The sequence below is a fragment of the Stegodyphus dumicola genome, chromosome 8 (assembly GCF_044657685.1).
Source record: "Stegodyphus dumicola isolate Sdum_Otavi_A_Nest chromosome 8, ASM4465768v1".
Taxonomy (NCBI): domain Eukaryota; kingdom Metazoa; phylum Arthropoda; class Arachnida; order Araneae; family Eresidae; genus Stegodyphus; species Stegodyphus dumicola.
The window spans coordinates 121,502,762-121,520,985 of record NC_140775.1 but is presented as its reverse complement, the minus strand read 5'-3'; the positions used below and the strand labels follow the sequence as shown (position 1 = coordinate 121,520,985).

General features: G+C 30.4%; 1 protein-coding gene across 1 annotated transcript in view; it reads right to left on the bottom strand.

Moving 5' to 3' along the window:
* LOC118192953 (astacin-like metalloprotease toxin 5) overlaps nt 1-11,982 on the bottom strand; it is a 32,056-nt gene extending 20,074 nt beyond the window's left edge. The window contains exons 1-3 of the mRNA XM_035363973.2: nt 11,851-11,982; nt 4,901-4,974; nt 3,434-3,527 (exon numbers count right to left, since the gene is read on the bottom strand). Of these exons, the coding sequence (XP_035219864.2) occupies nt 3,434-3,527; nt 4,901-4,974; nt 11,851-11,920 (238 nt within the window). The 5' untranslated portion in view covers nt 11,921-11,982. The remainder of the gene's footprint in view (nt 1-3,433; nt 3,528-4,900; nt 4,975-11,850) is intronic.
* Nucleotides 11,983-18,224: the final 6,242 nt, after the last annotated feature.

Genomic DNA, 18,224 nt, shown 5'->3' with positions numbered 1-18,224 from the left:
CTCTTTTAAGTCCAATAGTTCCTATCTATGTATATACCATTTATAATGACGTGTATTTAATTTAGTAATATATCGATAATTCTTCAGAAGTTTTAGGCCAGTTTAAAAGTTTGCTTTCACATTATTTTGTTCATTATTTTACATAATACTGAGATTTAAACGTAATAAATGTTGCTGCTTCTTAACTTACTTATTGATCATAAACGAAGATGTTAGACTATATTCATGCTTTGTAATTCAGTGTCTGACATATTAGTTAAATAGATATGTACTGGTCATTTTTGTTTAAATATTGTCTTTTTGAGTAAGAGAATAGGAATTTGGGAATTTCGAATTATGATATTCATCTTTAGATGAAAAACAGGTAAAGTACTAGTATAGCTACAGTTCCATTTTTTCTCTTTTGACGAGAAGCACCTACGAAATCTATGAGAAATTAGTAGAGCATTCTTTTCAGCAGCGCATTTAATCTTATCTCCGGACGAAACATTCGTTCACCTCTGTATAAAAATAGCCTAATTCCCTTGGTTTTTGCTTTGTTAACATAACAATTACTGAGCTCTTTTTGATGTTTTATAAATTACTTTGGGGAGATGTGTTCTAAGAATTTCGGTCACCGCCTGTTTTAGATTTTCTGATCTCTTCCGGCCTGACAACCTCTGATCGTGCGTATTTTGCTGTGATAATCTAGTTATCTTTCTGATCATTGCCTTTCTAGTAAATTATGAAATTTTCAAGAACATAATTTGTAAGAGGTAGGTGTCTTGGTTTCATCACAAGCGTATATAATTTCTCTCGGCAGTTGGTTGACTGTTGGTACAGCGCACTCCAATGCAACCTAGGTCAATATAAACCTTGTCTCTGGCCGTGAAGTAGCATACAGATGAAGGTCCTAGCTATCGTACTTGGGAGCTCGTAACAAAAAGTTACCGTCTGAGGGAATTTATGTGTTACTCACGCTAAATGCTAATGCATTCACACAAACTTGCAAATGCTTCAGCTCCAAACGAAAACAAAATAGTTTTAGAATTATTCGTATATTTAAGTTAGCATCGTCGATAGCTTCAAATACTTCTCAAATACTTGCAAATTTAGCCTCATCGCATCATATGATTTTTCATGCTGTAATTCCTGATCCACAAGCTGAGATAAGCGCTAAGCAGATGCTATTAAAACTATCACGACAATGCTATTTGTTCTACTTACTGAAAATTCATGAACATATATATAGTTCAAAAACTTTAAACTAATTTGCAAAGAAAAATGATTTTCAAAGCATACATTCGTTTTACGTGTTAAGTTTACTAGCTATCTGATAAATACTGATCATCTCGCTAAAAGTTATTCACGTTAACAGCTTGCTTAAATTCAAATAGTAGAATGAAAGGTATGTTCAGAATTAAATACATAGCTTAAAGTCTATGTTCAGAATCTTGATGGTTTATGTCCTAACCAATAAACACATGCAAACTCTCAATTCATTGCAACTATTATGTCAATCTCTCAACTGGAATTTGCTTGGCTAACAGGCAAAGATATAGAAAACATTACACTTCTTATGGCACATTATTAAGGATTCCATTGCAGCGTTTATAACATTTGTTTCTTAATTCTATAGACTAATAGATTAATGTAATATTTTTATTTAAAACGCTGAATTTAAGTTTTATAATTGTTAACGTCAATTTAGATGTTCATTTGAGGGAAAATATTTCATTAGTTTTACCGGAGAGAATCTGGATATTAATTGTTTGGATATTTTAGAATATTTAATTTTTCATTACTGGTTGAAAATAGTTTTGCAATTTAACAAAACTTTAAGGCGAAAGACACTTTAAGACAAGTAATAGCACACTTAACATTGTTACTGCCGATCTGTATTTCCTTTCGTTATAGTAGTTTAAATATTTTAATTATAGTACCTATAACTTGCTATTTTGCATTCTTCACCAAATTTTAGCTTAATATTAACTGAAAAGTTAAAACACAAAGTCAATTTTGTGCTTTCGGGAATACTAATGATCTACAAAAGGTATAATTTTTTGAAACCATATAAAGAACAATAGGCATTTTGATGAAAACTCGTCAAATTTTTCTGGCATTTTACATCTGTGCACATATTATTAAACTTGCTTAGTGTAATAACAAATTCATTTACATACCTGATTATGGAGTAATATACTAAAATTAATAACACTTTTTGTCTTTTCTATTGATAATCACAACTTCATTATTTTATCATTTATCTGTTTGGGTTTTAGCTCGTAGTGAACATTAATGTGCTTATGTATATTACACTCCAAACTAGTATACTGTTTTGAAACCTACGAGATAAATAGAGTTGCAGAAGAAAATTGCTTCAAAGACTGGCAGTTTCAAATGAATGGAAGATTTTATGAACTTTGTTTTACCAAACCTAAAAAGTTGAGGTATTATTTCTTTAAAAAACGAAAGAGAGAAAGATGAATTTTCAGTTATAGATTTTTTTATTCATGTTCTGACACCACTAAATCGCTGTTTTCGAAGCACATTTGGTCTGAGAGATGTTTAAATTGTGCAAGAAGTGGATCAGTTGTATGCAGTTGCTATATTGGAGAAAATTTATGAACTGGCAATTATACGTGACACTTTTGTTGAAAATAATTTAACAGATTAACAAATTAAGCACCAATGAACATTGTACCAAATATAAGACTAAGCAGATTAGGTGTAACAAATTTAGAAAGATAATAATACAACTGAAGAGACAATATTCTGTTTTACATTTTCTAGCAAAGATTTCTATTAAATCTTGGTGTGCCAGAAGTTCTAGAAAAATAACTTGCAAATTTACAACTAGCTTTTTGCTTCTCATTAAAAAAAATGCAAATAAAAGATTTTTTTATTACTGCCTGTTGGACTCATAAAGACTGGTTAAATTTGAATAAACTGAGTTTAAATGCGGCATAATAATTGAAGCTCGAAACATGGGATACAGCTTTTCAGGTGTTGTTGAGATTTTAAGATTTCTCGTGCCATAATACTAAGCGATCCAAAATTATTTTATAGAAGACGTTGCCTAAAGGGTCAGCGCAGAAGATAAAGCACAAAAACTAAAAATTAATTCAAGTTTCTGGTTTATTTAATAGATATATTATTAACTTATCAAGTTATTAAAAACACTTTAGTGTTCTCACACATAACTCACATCCTTTAAAAATTCTTCATTATAAAACGGTGTTACTGGTTGATAATCACGATTTCGTTATGAATGAAAAATTCTTCTCCCATTAAAAGCATTCTGTTTGATAGATACTTGCTACATTTGTATCAGACACAAAATGCTGCTTTCTGTGATACTGTATAAAGATAATCTTTAATTAGAGCAAAATACAAACCGTAAGTAACTTAAGAAAGTAATATAGTAATTGGATTACGTTTGAATAGAACTTACGAACTGTTTGGTAGGAAATCACGCCTGGTTCGTGTACGTACGGCACTACTCCTCCTGGCCATAGTTGTCGTGTATTAACAATAGCATTTCTATCCTAAAAATAAATTAAAATTAGCATTTAACAGAAGTTTACATTTATTGTAGTTAAACATTTCATTCCTGTCCTAAATATAAAAGGGGAAGTATCAGTTAACAGAAGCTTATATTTATTGTAATTAAGTATTATAAAAACTAATTTTATAAATACTATTAAGTATTTATAAAAACTTCAGTTTAAATTTTTAATATAACTTCGATTATGTTATGTTAATTACAGCATTTTTAAGAAAACTTGATTTCTAGCGTTTTTTCCTGAATATTCTGTGCAAATTTTTGTAAAGTCATAATAGTAAAACAGATTCTGGAAAGAATTAACTTTCTATCAGAACACCAACTCCATTAGCTGAATGCCCACCAGCGGCCGAGGGGTAAAGACGCTAAAAAATGGTAGTTCGGTCCGAATTTCGAATCCCGCGAACGGGCTGGCTGCATGGGTGTTTTCGTGGTTTTCCCCATGTGTAACGTGTATACGAGCCAGTTTCCCTTAGAAAGTCCTCCACGAAGGCATCCCTCCCTTTAGGCAGATAGCCCTCGTGTGCTTTGCCATAATTGAATAACCCAACCCAACCATTAGCTGAACTTAAATCTCCACTGGTTAATAATCCATTAGCTGTGAAACATGAATGTAAAGCCGTCAGTTAATTGCGATTTCAAATTTAAAAATGGGCGCCCAGCCTTTGAACTTCTAAAATTCTATGCGACTGAGATCCGTTTCATACAAATGACAGTATACTCAAGCTGGAATAATATATTCTGTACAGACTATTTTTTCTCTCTGTTAAAATGAAAGTCTGTGCAATTTTGAAATGAAACGCATCTAATTTTTACTTAAAATCAAGTTCAAGTTAAGGCTGAATTTTGATTAATATTAAACTTATCAAGAATTGATATTTACTTCTAACACAGTGATTTAATATATTCTCTGTTCTTTATATTCTCAAGTTTTATAACTATTTCATATCTAACTAATGCTTTATATTTTTCGGCTTGTGTACAAATGAAGCTCCTAACATTATATCGGCTTAATATAAAATTTGATAGCGATTTTAATTTAATCTTTTCGATTTCTTTCTTTTAAAGAACAAATAAATATAAAGATACTTCAGAAATGCTAATAAAATCTTCAGTTTATGGTATGAATGCTATTTTAATATTTTCTGTTCTTAAACACATTCAGAAGTTTGTTTAGTTTTTGTTGATCTCTTTGCCAATAAATTAATCCAAAGAAAAGTTCTATTTTGTAATATTTTGTAATATGTATTGTTAATAATCTGAATAACGTAATTTTTGACTTAACCATTCTGTAATGAATTCTCATCTTTATGCCCATAGTATGTAAACTAAAATTAAAATTTAATTTAAAATTACATTTGATCCCTCTACTGGAAGAATATCTCCTTCTATGAGATCCGGGTTTTCCAACGGCAGGTCTCCCAAATAGTCTGCAAGAGAAAAGAAAATAAATTATTATTTTTCTGGCAACAGAAAGACATTCTTGAATAATGGATATCACATTTTAGTTCAGTGTAGTTCATTCTTACTATTTCAACTTGCTGAATATTGTTGCTGTAGTTTTGCTATTTAAATAACATCTCAATGAAATTTTGTTTGATTTCATTTTCTAAAAACGTAATATGCGTTATCAACTTCATAACAGCAACTAGACAATAAATTAAAAATTAATAGTAAATACAGAAAGAGATTCCAAGTAAATTAGAGCTATCCTAAAGATAACAACTAGATGCTAAATATTTTCTAATTATATATCCTTTGTGAAAGCTAAGTCATGAAAAATATTTATACGTATTTAAATACTAAGTGTTGTAGGATCTAGTCTTTTTAACTGTCATAAAATGCGACTAGATCTACCTAAATTTTAATCCCTGTGAATTCTCCTACATGTTTGAAGCTGAATACAACCAGAAGAAGGGTGTAAAGATTTTTTTATTGAACACAATGTAATTTACAGACAGCATGGGCTTACGTGCTTACAAACACCGACCACTTGCATTGAGAACTTAAAAGATACGAAATTAAAGGTGCGATTATTACAAGACTACACAATTCAATTTAAAGCTAACCGGTTGACTTAGAACCTACATTGGTAGAATAATAATCCGGCGGCAAGAATGCGTATCCGATGTTTAAGGTTAACAGCTGGAAGAATTAGCTCACAATAGCGAAATCACACTCTGTTGAACTTTCGCTTCAAAAGTTTAAATACTCTCGTTCACCCTAACTCATTTACATCCTGGCAAGGAAACGTGAAGGGAATAAGAGAAAACAGAAAAGTCTTACAAATTGAAATAACTATTAGTAAAAATTAATGAAATCCTATAACGTAATTATTCATCAATATTCGTTAATCAGATTCTGCTTTTAATTTCCATCACTTGCTTCTTTAGTTTAAGCAATGCCACGGCTATACATTAAAGCTCATTTTTAGAGGGCTGATAATGTAAACATTCCAGAGTGGTTCACATAAAAACATTCAGTTAATTATCAACGAAACTTTAAAGGATTTTAGCATAAATAAACTTTTTATTATTGTCTGAATTCATATTTTTTATAACTACCACTTCATTTTGCAGACAGATTGCTCAGAATTATGTTTCCTTCCTCAAACCTCATGATTACAGAAGTCATCAATTTTTATTCTCTTCCATTGTTTAAATACCTATTGAATTAATTTTTCACTTGAATTGCAGAATCCCCTTGCGGTATTTTTTATGAATTTCTTTCTCGGCTAAGAAATATACATGTACAAATTGTCCCTCCTCAATTTCAGAAATTTTCTGAAAAAAATCCCTTGCTTCATCGGTTTCATCCCCGACTGAAAAGAATGATCTCCCTTTCTTAAGCAGAAGAAGCTGCGAATGAAAGAAGAAGAAGACCTGTAGAAAGTTTTTCTGGCTCTCTTTATTTGTTCTCTTTTTTCTATTTTTTTATATTAAATAAAAGAATTTTGGAATCTAAATCTGCAGTGGTGTTATAGATATTTTCATGAGTAAGAAGTCGCATAACATACATTTTATAAACAAACTGAACTTTTTCAATGTAAGCAAAATATAATTAGTCCATTTTTACTCGATGTGATAACATTTAATTAAATGAATGAAGAAAATATTAAAAATTAATATTTCATTATTGGTACCACGTTAAAATAGATTAGAAACCTTAAAGTAGTGAATTATCTCTGCAATAATAAATCAAAATAATAATAAACTATTTTTTGTTTCTAAGTGTTCCTGTCCTCCTGAAGCTGGAAATGTATCATATTTTCAGTATCCTATCATATGATCAGAACCATTTATAACATTGGAAATTCCAGTTTTTCTGAAAAGCCTCTTATCAGTTATCATCCAAAGGAATTAATATCTACGTCTCCGTCATCCATTTACACATTGTTTTTAAACTCGATTTTCATTTTTTAGCCCTATCTTTCAGGTTATGGTTATCGCCAGTCATTTATTTTGCATAAAAGTTTTAAATACCATCTTCGGAAGTTTATTAACTGAGAAATCGAGTAACTTTTAAGAGCTAATCTTGCAGGAATCTCTATTTTATCCGTTAGACCCTCTAAGACAAGAATCTTCACTTTTCTCTCTTGATAATTTCATTTAATATATTTATAATCTTGTTATTTTCATGCAAAACCACTTAGTATTATTTTCCTTCAAAATCTAGCAAAAATTATGATACAAAAAAATACCTGCACAACCACAGTACTATACAGGTTTGAGTTCTCAATCATTAAATTATTCATTAGATGCGCATTAATTAATTTTCATAATAATAACAGGTCTTAGAATTACTAATGCATTGTTTTGTTTCAGAAATTTGAGCTGACCAAATGACCTATCAAATAACTGTTAACCATAATGAAGACCTTTAATAATATACCAATTTTTCCTTACTATCGTTAACAACAGAGATGATTTTCGTGCTTTGACAGTAAAAACCCTTATACGTGAACAGAACAAATTCATCTGATACAAAAAAATATGTAACATTGTTGCTGATGTTTTCACAGGTGAAATCTACCTGAAAACTCTTTTTTGAATTTCTGAAAAAATCATCAGTATTTTAGTACACTTTTCGAATAATTTTTACTCGGCATAAATAAATTATAGAGAAAATTTTTCAAATGAAATGCCTACATTTAGAATTTGCTATTCAACCCGAACAAAGCTTCCTTCCCGGGATGTTTTAAAGTTTATTAAAAAAAAAAAAAAAAGTAAGTAAAATAAAAGGATATTTTTCGCTTTATAGTGTCCATATTCGCATCGTAGCTTTCAGCAACACGTACATTTGTGAGAAATTGTTTTAGGCATGAAATATACAAAATGTAAAATAAAAGCAAACAAAAAAAACTTTCCTTATCTGGCAAACTCGCAAAAAATTTCAGCCAGAATAGGCATCGATAAATTAGTTTTCCAAATATCTCCTTAGTTTTATGCTGCTATTTTTTAATTAATGAAAACGTAAACGAAGTTTCTTTACTTACACACATTAATTATATATCTTACGCGCGCACGATGTTTCTGATTATTGCCTAAAGTAATTAAAGGTTTGGATATCCTTATTTGGATAACACAGCGTTCGATTTTTAATTTTCAATAACTTCCGAAACAAATAAATTATTAGTCTTTGTTTTCATGCTATAGTATTAGCATACTTTATGTACTGATTTCAGCCTGAATTCATTTAACGGATTGACACACAAGATATGAACCACTTGGTCTCTGAAATTATTCTCTTCTTTTTTAGCGAAGAATTCGATTTTTGTAAAAGCTATATTTTTGGAAAGACACTTACTGCACTAATACAAGAAGATTTTGAAAAATTCAGGTCAATTCTATGTGAAGGGAAAAGGAATTAGTAAATCAATTTATTTTGAAAATTAAGACAGTCGTAGTCAAAGAAAGGAATTTAATCATTAAAATATTCAACCTCACATTAAAAGAGCTGTTTCATATCCAGTAATCAAAAGATTTTGCTGACAAAATAATTAATTGTGTATTTTTTAATTTATTTGAAAAGATTATCTTGCTCCAGATAAATATATGCATACATTTTTGCTAGTAAAATAAGATGTGTAAGTTAACGTCTGAAAAAGATGCATTTTTATCTTAAACTTTATGTAAAATTTAACATTAGATCGGGATTTATTTTGTTCAAAAATTCTAATAGCTTCGAGGGAAATTCATATAGCAACTCTTTTTCGATGAACAAACGTAACGTGCCCTATACTTGTTTCTTTCAGAATGCATGCAATTTTTCAAAAGAATCAACGTCATCTTAAACCTGAAAGTTATTTAATTTTGAAGGAAAAAGGTAGTTTATTTTCTGCAACTTCACGAGAAAGTTTAAAACAGTATCAAGTTCCTAAAGCATATGGATATAAAAATTTTAAATTATATATTTACGTATAATTTTAATTTGATTGCTAGTACAGGAATATATTCTCAGTTAAAATAAACTCTTCTTATACTGCTATCAAATTATAAAGCCATTAAGTCTTTAATTCTATGGGCATTAAGTGCTTTTAAATTTTGTTCATGACCCATGAAACCAGTGAACAGAAAACGTCTGAAATTGACAAAAATATATTTATGAAATAGCGTAAACAAAAAGCATATCGGTTGTATATTTACGCTACTATATATTGCAGAAATATAAGTTTAATGTGTAAAACGTACAATTTATTACAGAATGAGTTCAGGTTGGAAATGTTAGAAGTTTTCCACACCAATATATATTGAGAAAGTTTAGTCTAGTATTTAAAGCGTACACAGTTAAAATTTCTTTCGTCTGTTGAAATCAGATTTCCAAAGCTTCATTAAAACATGGAAACGCTTCATTGTTTACGACCGAAGGAAAGAAACCTTTGAAGGTTAGAAGGAAACACTCATATAACACTGAACCTGCAGCGAGGCATGTTACACTCCATTTCAAAAGGTCGAATGCCAATCCACTTGATATACTACGCAGAAGGGCATTGTATACTTGGTTTGCACATATTTTCGGGAACGAAATTTTAGAACACTTGTCTGCAGATAAAAAAAAAACTCTGATGTAAAAATGCCAAATGACGTCTTTGCACGGCCTATAAAATTTTATACATTTTTTTGCTGAAATTGATTTAAACATAGCTAGTCTCTCGAATTATTCTAACTTAATTAATGCATCCCTCAAAGCAACTTGAAAATGATATCAAATATTGGAAATTTTGAATCTAAATATCATGGTCAATTTTTATCGTGCGGGAGTCAAACTTCTCATAATTTTATTTTATCATTAACAAGTATAAAACACTTCCAAATATTACTACTGAAACCGGGAGGTAATCTTAAAAATTAGGTTACGTCATTTGTCAATTTTTTTTTAATTTAGCATTACCAAAATATGAATATTTTCGTCATTTAAAAACACTTCTGTAATTGGAAGTATAAAACCAACGATTATATGAAAATAAAGAACTTTTAAGGGAACGGTAGACTTTAAAAATTAGTTTTTTAAGTTTTTGTGTTTTCAACAAGAAATTTTATACATATACATATTATAACATCAATTTATAAAATATATGTTCAAAATTTAAATTTATTTTAAATTAAAAAATTTTAAAACAAATAATTAATTATTTTAATTAAAGATTTAAAATGCTCCTTGCGCGCTAATTTTCAATTTTCAATATTTGTTCCTAATTTTTCCTCTAAGTTAGTTATAAAGACTTGACAAAAGTTTTTGTGTATCCGTTATTGAATATAATAGATCAGAAATTTTTAAAAACGATTTTTCTGAACTTAAGCCCAGTTTTCGTAAAAATGTCACCTTTTGTTAAACATTATCGCAAGTTTAAACTTCTTAATAACATCATATTCAAAAGTCCATACACCGATCTACTGTAACACATAAAAAGATAGTTTCTTCCAAATATTTTTAACTAAATATGAGACGCATGGAGCATTTTCAAGACATACGAACTGCGAAAAAAATTGTTTTGAGAAAAACGAATTTAAAGATTTTCTTCAAACTTACATTTAATACATGGTCATGAGAAATAGAAAATTAACTTTAAATATGAATACATAGACAATGGATAACATTTTCGTATCATTCTCAAATTGGTATGTGATTCGAAGTTAGAGGCAGAAACAATTTATGCATTATATCCAATGAAACTTTTAAAATTCACACTCATCATATGTTTTACCTTCATTTGTTACATTTACATTATTTTTTATTATTTCTTTTTTTTTTTTTTTTTTTTTTTTTTTTTTTTTTCTTTCAAGCAGGTAAACTTCTCTTTTTGCTTTGGTTTAAGCAACGTTGATCACGCGTTTTTTGTAGATCAACGTTGATCACGAGTAGGGAAAACGAGTTGGCTTCTTCCTGTTCTATGCCTTCTAAAGCATTTACATAAGTTAAATTCATTAATAGTTGTCAATTCTGTCATTTCTAGCCTTCTTCAAAGAAATAAACACTTCTTTTGGTCAAATATATAAATTATAACATCAGTAAATAACTGCTGAAATACAATTTTTTACATTTTCTCCAAAATTTAAAGGGCAAAGTTTATGCTGTTTACACATTTTAAATGCTTGTAACTTCTTTAATAATTAGAATACTGGAACTCGGTTTTTTGCATATGATGTAGTTATGTATGTGGAATATTACAAGAGTAAAAAAAAACAAATTCAATGTTTTGGTTGGTTTTTAGCTATTTTAAAGTCCACCGTTCCCTTAAGTGGCAAAGTAGAGGGAGTATGTATATGGTACTTTAAAAACGGGAGGTGCACAACTAGATATTATAGCAGTCCCATTTACGAAATTTCAACGTTCTAGAGCTAACAAGGAAACAAAATTCTTTTTGAATCCATTTTTAAAAGCCATTTTGGAAAAAAGAGGACTTTATTCTGTGGATACGTACAGACGTGAAACAAAAAATTCGTCTAAACGGATCCAGGAACAGTCAAAATGGATATTTCCGTCAAAATATGTTATCCGAAATTTTTCGCCACTGCAGTCCTTCCTTTACGTCGTATACAAGGAAGTAAAAATCCAAGTTTCAAATCCTGGTTGAATAAAGCTTTCTAAGACAAAGAATTAGAGCAACAAGCAGCTGCTGATTACCTAGATATGCTACACAATTTCTTAAACTGCTGAAAATGTTGTTGATGGAAACTAAGAAAAAAGAGGTTAAATGTAGAAAACAGCTATTATAGGTATACCTCTTCTTACAGTACCTCCTTCTAACGATACGTGTACCCCTTTCTAAATGTGTCCTATATTTAAAATAATAATTACAAACTTACCATCATGCATGGCATATGCATGGCAAATGCCGACGCAGAGTGCCCATAAAACCAGACTTGAAACTTCCATCTTTTAAATGTGAAGTACGGATTTCTGGTTTAATTCCTTTATTTATACATGCATATATAAACTTTAAATCACAGTTTGAGAAAAAAACAGGTGTTTTAATCTTCTTCAGTTCTTCAGATCAACAAACAACGATAAGTTGCTGCTATCATGTTTTTTTTTTTTTAAAGAATGTCCTTGAAAATGTAGAATATCTATATCAAATTCAAAGCAATCTCAGTCGTTGTACGTATATTTAATGGATGTTTTCTGCATTAAACTGGTAAATACCTTTTTAAGGAAGTCTTTATCTGAAAATGAATACTAAAATACGCTTCAGGCTTTAGTGTATCAATATTTTTTCCTAGAAACTCTTCTTGAATGAATTTATGTTTTAAGGAATAATTTTCTTAAGTTTTATGCTACAATATCTTGCAAATAAAAATAAATTGTATTGAATTATTTATTTTATACAATGCTGTTTTGAAGAGTATGTTTCATTTCATATTCATTTGGAAAAAAGTGCATTTTAGAAAAATCATTATGTGCATAACAGAAATTAATGTACACAATGCACCAACAAAGTCTTGCAACTAATTTCACAAAATGAAAAGCTGAAAAATATAATATTCTTATTTTCGGCTTTCAGTGTATAGGATATGTCAGTATGTACGTATTTCAATGTATAAGCTTTAGCACGTTCAGACAGCAGTTTAATTCCTACGTAGAACTCATATTTTTTAATACCGTTTAAGTCTTTAATTGTCTTTTTCTGAAGCTCTTCTCAGTGCTATTAAAATAATTACCTTTGAGCAGAGACTTCACTTTAGGAAAGAGGATGTGCACTACGTAAAAAAAGGGGACAGTTCTATCTCTCTCGTTTTACTGGGCCTATTGATGAAATTCAAATTGCGTTTTTCATGTCTCGAAAGAGCGACTTCGGACATATATTATATTTATATATAGCATTGTTTTAACATAGGTATTTTGACACAAAATGGGATTTTTTTCTGAAATAACATACCACTTTTTTTCATATTTCGATTCTACGATTCAAATTATACCTAAATATTAAATTTTGTAAAATTTGGTGCGAAATTTACAGGGAAACTCACAAATTTATCTTGGCATCTTTTTTTCAATTTGCGCCAAGAATAATTCACATGGTGAACTTCTTAATATATGGCAACCAATTTTCCTTTCTCTTCCATTGGGAACGACCGGAAAAAATGTCACATCGTTCCTACCTTTTTTTTTTTTTTTTTAACATAGTGCAAGAGCGGAAAAAAAAGGTCACGTCGTTCTCCTTTCAAATAATTTTAACAAAGTGCCTAAACCACATCTGATGATATTATCACTTTCAACAAATATGCCAAATTTCAAAACGCGCCAGTATATAAATTTACGTATATCTTCGGAAATTTGGAATAAAAAATTTTAATTTTTTGCAGGTATGCTTAGAAATACATCTACTTTAAAATGATGGTTTTTATAGATTATAATACAAATTTGTTTTCGAAAAAAATTATAAAAATTATTTAAAAATACAAATTTTAAAAATAAATCATAAAAATGGGCGAATTTTATTTGGAATGAATCTAAATTTCGAAATGTGAAAGGATGGATTATGGATTATTTAATTATGGCAAAGCACACAAGGGCTATCTGCCTAAGGGGAGGGATGCCTTCATGGAGGACTTTCTAAGGGAAACTGGCTCTTAAACACGTTACACATGGGGAAAACCACGAAAATGCCCATTCAGCCAGCCCGTTCGCGGGATTCGAACCTCAGACCGAAATGTGAAAGGAAAAATCAAATAAGTTTAATAAAAAAGAGATATTAATAAATATAGACCACACTCAATTAACAATGAGGAGCTAAAATTTTGAGAGCTAATTTTTTAAAAACTACTCGTGAGATTTTTACAAAATTTAGCAGTTTAGCGTAATGTGAGTGGTAGAATTGAAATATGAACCTGGTATGCTATTTAAAAAAAGTCTGATTGTGCCAAAATGCCTATGTAGAATAGTGCTGCATGTAAATCTAATATATACCCTAAGTCTCGTTTTCGAGACATGAAAAACGCAATTTGAATTTCTTCAACAATTGGCCCAGTAGAACGGGAGATATTGAACTGTCCCTCCCTTTTTTTTTCTCTCGCAGTGTACGTTTCAAATGCCAAAATGAAAAGGGCGCTGAGAATCCTCATATTTTTCTTTTCTAAATAATGCCTGACAAGAATGAAATTGTGCAGCGGTATATCGTCATGTAGCAGGAACCAGTTGTTCGATTGAACGTTTTGTGATCTAACGCTGTGAATTCTCTTCAGAAATCACTAGATATGTCAGTATGTTAAGCGATCAACACAACGCTATTATATTCCTATTATTACCTGACCATATACTTTCAATTTTTGTTCAGTATTTTAGAAAAATTTGAAAAAGTGCTTATTCTATTAATTTTCGTTAGAATAAATTAGTGTCACTTTTGCATAATGAAACTCGGCAACATCAAAAACAAACAACGCCAAACGATACATATTGGAGAGAATGGATTCTGCTTATGGGCCGATGCAGAAGTCTTAAAAAGAGTCTGTGAAAACGTCGTACTTGTCCTTCCATTCTTTTCAGCATTTTACTTTATTTTATGGAATATACTCCTGATAATTTTCCTTAATAGGTAAGCCTGATGATATTTAAATGAATAAATGAATCTCTTCTAAGTTCTTTTTTGTTTCAAGACTTCGATTTAAATATTCATAAAGACTTTTAACTTTGATTTGTATTCTATTTGTGTTCTATATGAGTTAAGAAAACTTTCTAACTTGTTAAGATTTCATAGTTATTCTAACTTATGATTCTTTAGTAAAACTGTGATAAATAGAGGATAGTGTACTCAAACGCCTTAACTGTATTAAATGCATGATATATCAATTTCGAACACCAGTGCACTTAGCTACGTGAAATTTATTTCATGAATAAATTCTGTATTCCAGTGTTATCTACTTGAATTTCGGATTTTATCCTGATATGATTGATTTTCTTTCAGATACGTCTCCCTGAAATGAGAAGGGACAAGTTCAGGTCTTATAAACACTTTCGTATACTACTTTATACTTCGTATAAAGTATAGTTACTATACTTCGTAACTATACTTTCGTCTTAACGGATTTTTGTTTTTGTCTTTGTACAGTTTTGTCTTTGTAGAACAAAAACTCCCTTCCTATGAGTATGTTACGAATCAGCCAAATCACGGAATTTGTAGCATGCTGATAATCATACGACTGAAATAATATAAAATGATGGCCTAATTGTGAATTAACATAACCACTGCTCACAGAGTTTAAATGTGATAAGAATGTTAAAATTCTGTAGAACAATGCTTAGAAGAAATAAACATAGGAGACACTTTCGTTTTATTACTAAAGCGAAATCATGCACTTTTTGGAAATAAATTCACAAATTGCTGCTCGAGTTACTGACTGAGCAGAACTTGTACGCAGTGCAAGCACATGGCTTATTTTACTATGAGATTACCGAGATACTTTAAGACATATAAAGACTTCGAAAAATGCAGAATAAAGCAATAATTACTCGTAGTGTTGTTAAGAACAACTGAAAGATTTTTATTATTTTATTAAGTTGTAGAATTATTAGGTTATTTTGAAACAGGAGACATGTAAAATAAGCAATGCCCTCGCCCGGACTCGAACTCAGATCTCTCGAATATGCGCCAAGTGTGTTATCGTTAAACCACAAAGGAATGCTGGAATGAGGGAGAAAATACCAGGGCCACTGGGAACTAGGTAAACCCAATCGCCAAATCCTGGTGGTGACGAATTATTGCCCACCACCTTTTAGTTCGGGAGCCATTGTAGAGTTATTGGATTATTTTTAAGGAGGCATGGAAAAGAGCAATGCCCTCGCCTGGACTCTAACCTGGACCTTTCAAATATTCCTCGAGTGTGCTACCGATACACCACGAAGGCATGCTAGATCTTATAATGTCCTTCCATAAATAATCAAATGCTTTAAAGTAAATTTTAAACATATTCAATTGCAATATAAAATGCATTTACCAGAACTGTTTATAATTTGTTCCCATTTCAGTTTTGAAGAATTTTGTTGCTCCGGTCGCAAAACTTTTGTATTAAGTGCAAAGAATGAATATTTCATTTTTCGATATCATATCTCAATCTTCTATTAGAGTTAGAAATCTTCTATTAATTTGTTTTGAAGGTTGTAGAAAAAGAATGTAGTTTGATGGAGCCAGAGCAGATAAATGTTCGTATATGAACAGGCCATTTATTTCCACTTAAATTTTCTCATTTCATGAAAAATATTAGACTATTAAATATTTTATTAACACAGGTTTAGTTTTATTAATTGTTTAAAATATAGTTGTTTAGTAATGGTTTGAGTTTCAAAAATTAGTCGATAACATATTAGTTCATGAAAACTAATTCTTTCTTATCCATCCAAATATGCAATGTTACCATTTTTTTAATGAAATCCTATACTTTATGTGCTATCCTATCAGCCAGCTTTGTTTCTGTGTTTTACATTTTATACTTCTGTAAACGATCTTTTTTTTTTTTTTTTTTTTTTTTTTTTCTTTTTTTTTTTGTCCCTTATGGTTACCTACACAATATAGTATGTTTCTGTGACAATGAAGTCACGTCACAACGCCACACATTTTTAATTTGCAACTGTGACTTGCAAGCGATGAGATTAATAAGTGGCATTGCTACATAAATGGGATTTTATAAAAGCATTGCAGCAACATTTAAATCGCAAAGTAGGACATTAAGTTCCCTTTATGTTTTCTAAAATTATGTGTTATTATCTTTCATTTATAAGTTATTCTTTTATTAACCAAATGAGGTAATATAAACTTTCATTTCAAATATTTCAAATGCGTATCAAATTTTTCTGAGCTCATTGATCCAGATACTTTTTCTGTACTGGAAAATTTTTCTATACTGATAAACCATTTGATAAGTTGAGTCATAGATGTATAAGGTATTTTCTCCATCCTTACCGGTCTTCGGGGTATAATTAGAAAGTCTTCGGAGTATAATTGGATTAAAGTCTTCGAGGTATAATTGGAAGCACCTCCGACTGACAATCAAGAGGGCCTCAAAAGCGGAATATTGCAGAAGATATCGTATCGTACATTTTTCATGTCTCCTGTTTCAAAACATTCTAATGAGTCTGCAGATCCTCCGTCATTATATTGGGATTCTTCTCTAGCAGTGCACATAGCCTTCATAATACTCTTGATGGCATCGTGATCTATGTTCATTTTCATGGATGTCATTCCCACAACGAAAGCAAAGAAACCATTCTTGGCTTAAACTCGTAATTGTCGTGAGCCATAAATTTCTAATGTTTTATTTGTTGCTGCTGTGGAAGCGTTGCAATGGTAAAACTTCCAGAGCAAAATACGCCTAAAGTAGTCTTTCTGGGGTATCCTGGTCATGTTTATTTTTTACTCTTAAATTTATGTTTGAAATGTTTAATTGAGATATTTTTTCACCTGAAGCAAAGAGGCAAATCTTTCCCCTTGTATATAGGGATTGCAATACCGGAATACCGAATACCGGTATTTTGAGCCATTTGTACAATTTTGTAATACCGGTATTCACAAGTTTAAATACCGTTTTTTCGATATTTGCTAGAAAATTTTTAAATTGTTTCCACCACATTTGTTCAGGGGTCGCCAACATAGCAAAATAGTATACGTTTTTGTTTTTATGTCTCACTAACGGTCGAAATTAATTAGACTGTGAATACAGGTTTCATACAGTCTAGAGAAGTGATACAATATGTGATCCATCCAAGGAGGCGGGCCAAAACTGTCCTGTTCTATTACAGCTCAGAGCGATACTGCACATGCGTAGGATTCGTAGTCTGATATTCGTATCTGTGAAAACAAGGTTGTAATTGTGAGGAAAGTGCGTAATAGTTCGAAACATTTCGATGTTTTTTGTTGATAATACTTCTGTCAGTTGATAATACTTCGGTTGTTAAAAAATCTGTTGACAAAACTTCGGTTTGGTTTCATTATTTATATGATGAAAAGAATATGATAGTACAATGTATAAAATGTTCAAGAGATATTAAATTGAACTAAGGAAGTACAAGTGGACTCCATACACATTTAAAAGCGAAACATGATACAAATTGGTTAAAGAGGAAAGCATCTAATTGCGATGAAGATACAAGTTTAAGCACAGTTTCTAAACCCAAGCCATCAGGGATTTTAGATTATTTTGGAAAAAAAAAAAAAAAAAAGATAATTTGGATGAAACTATAAGTAAAATGA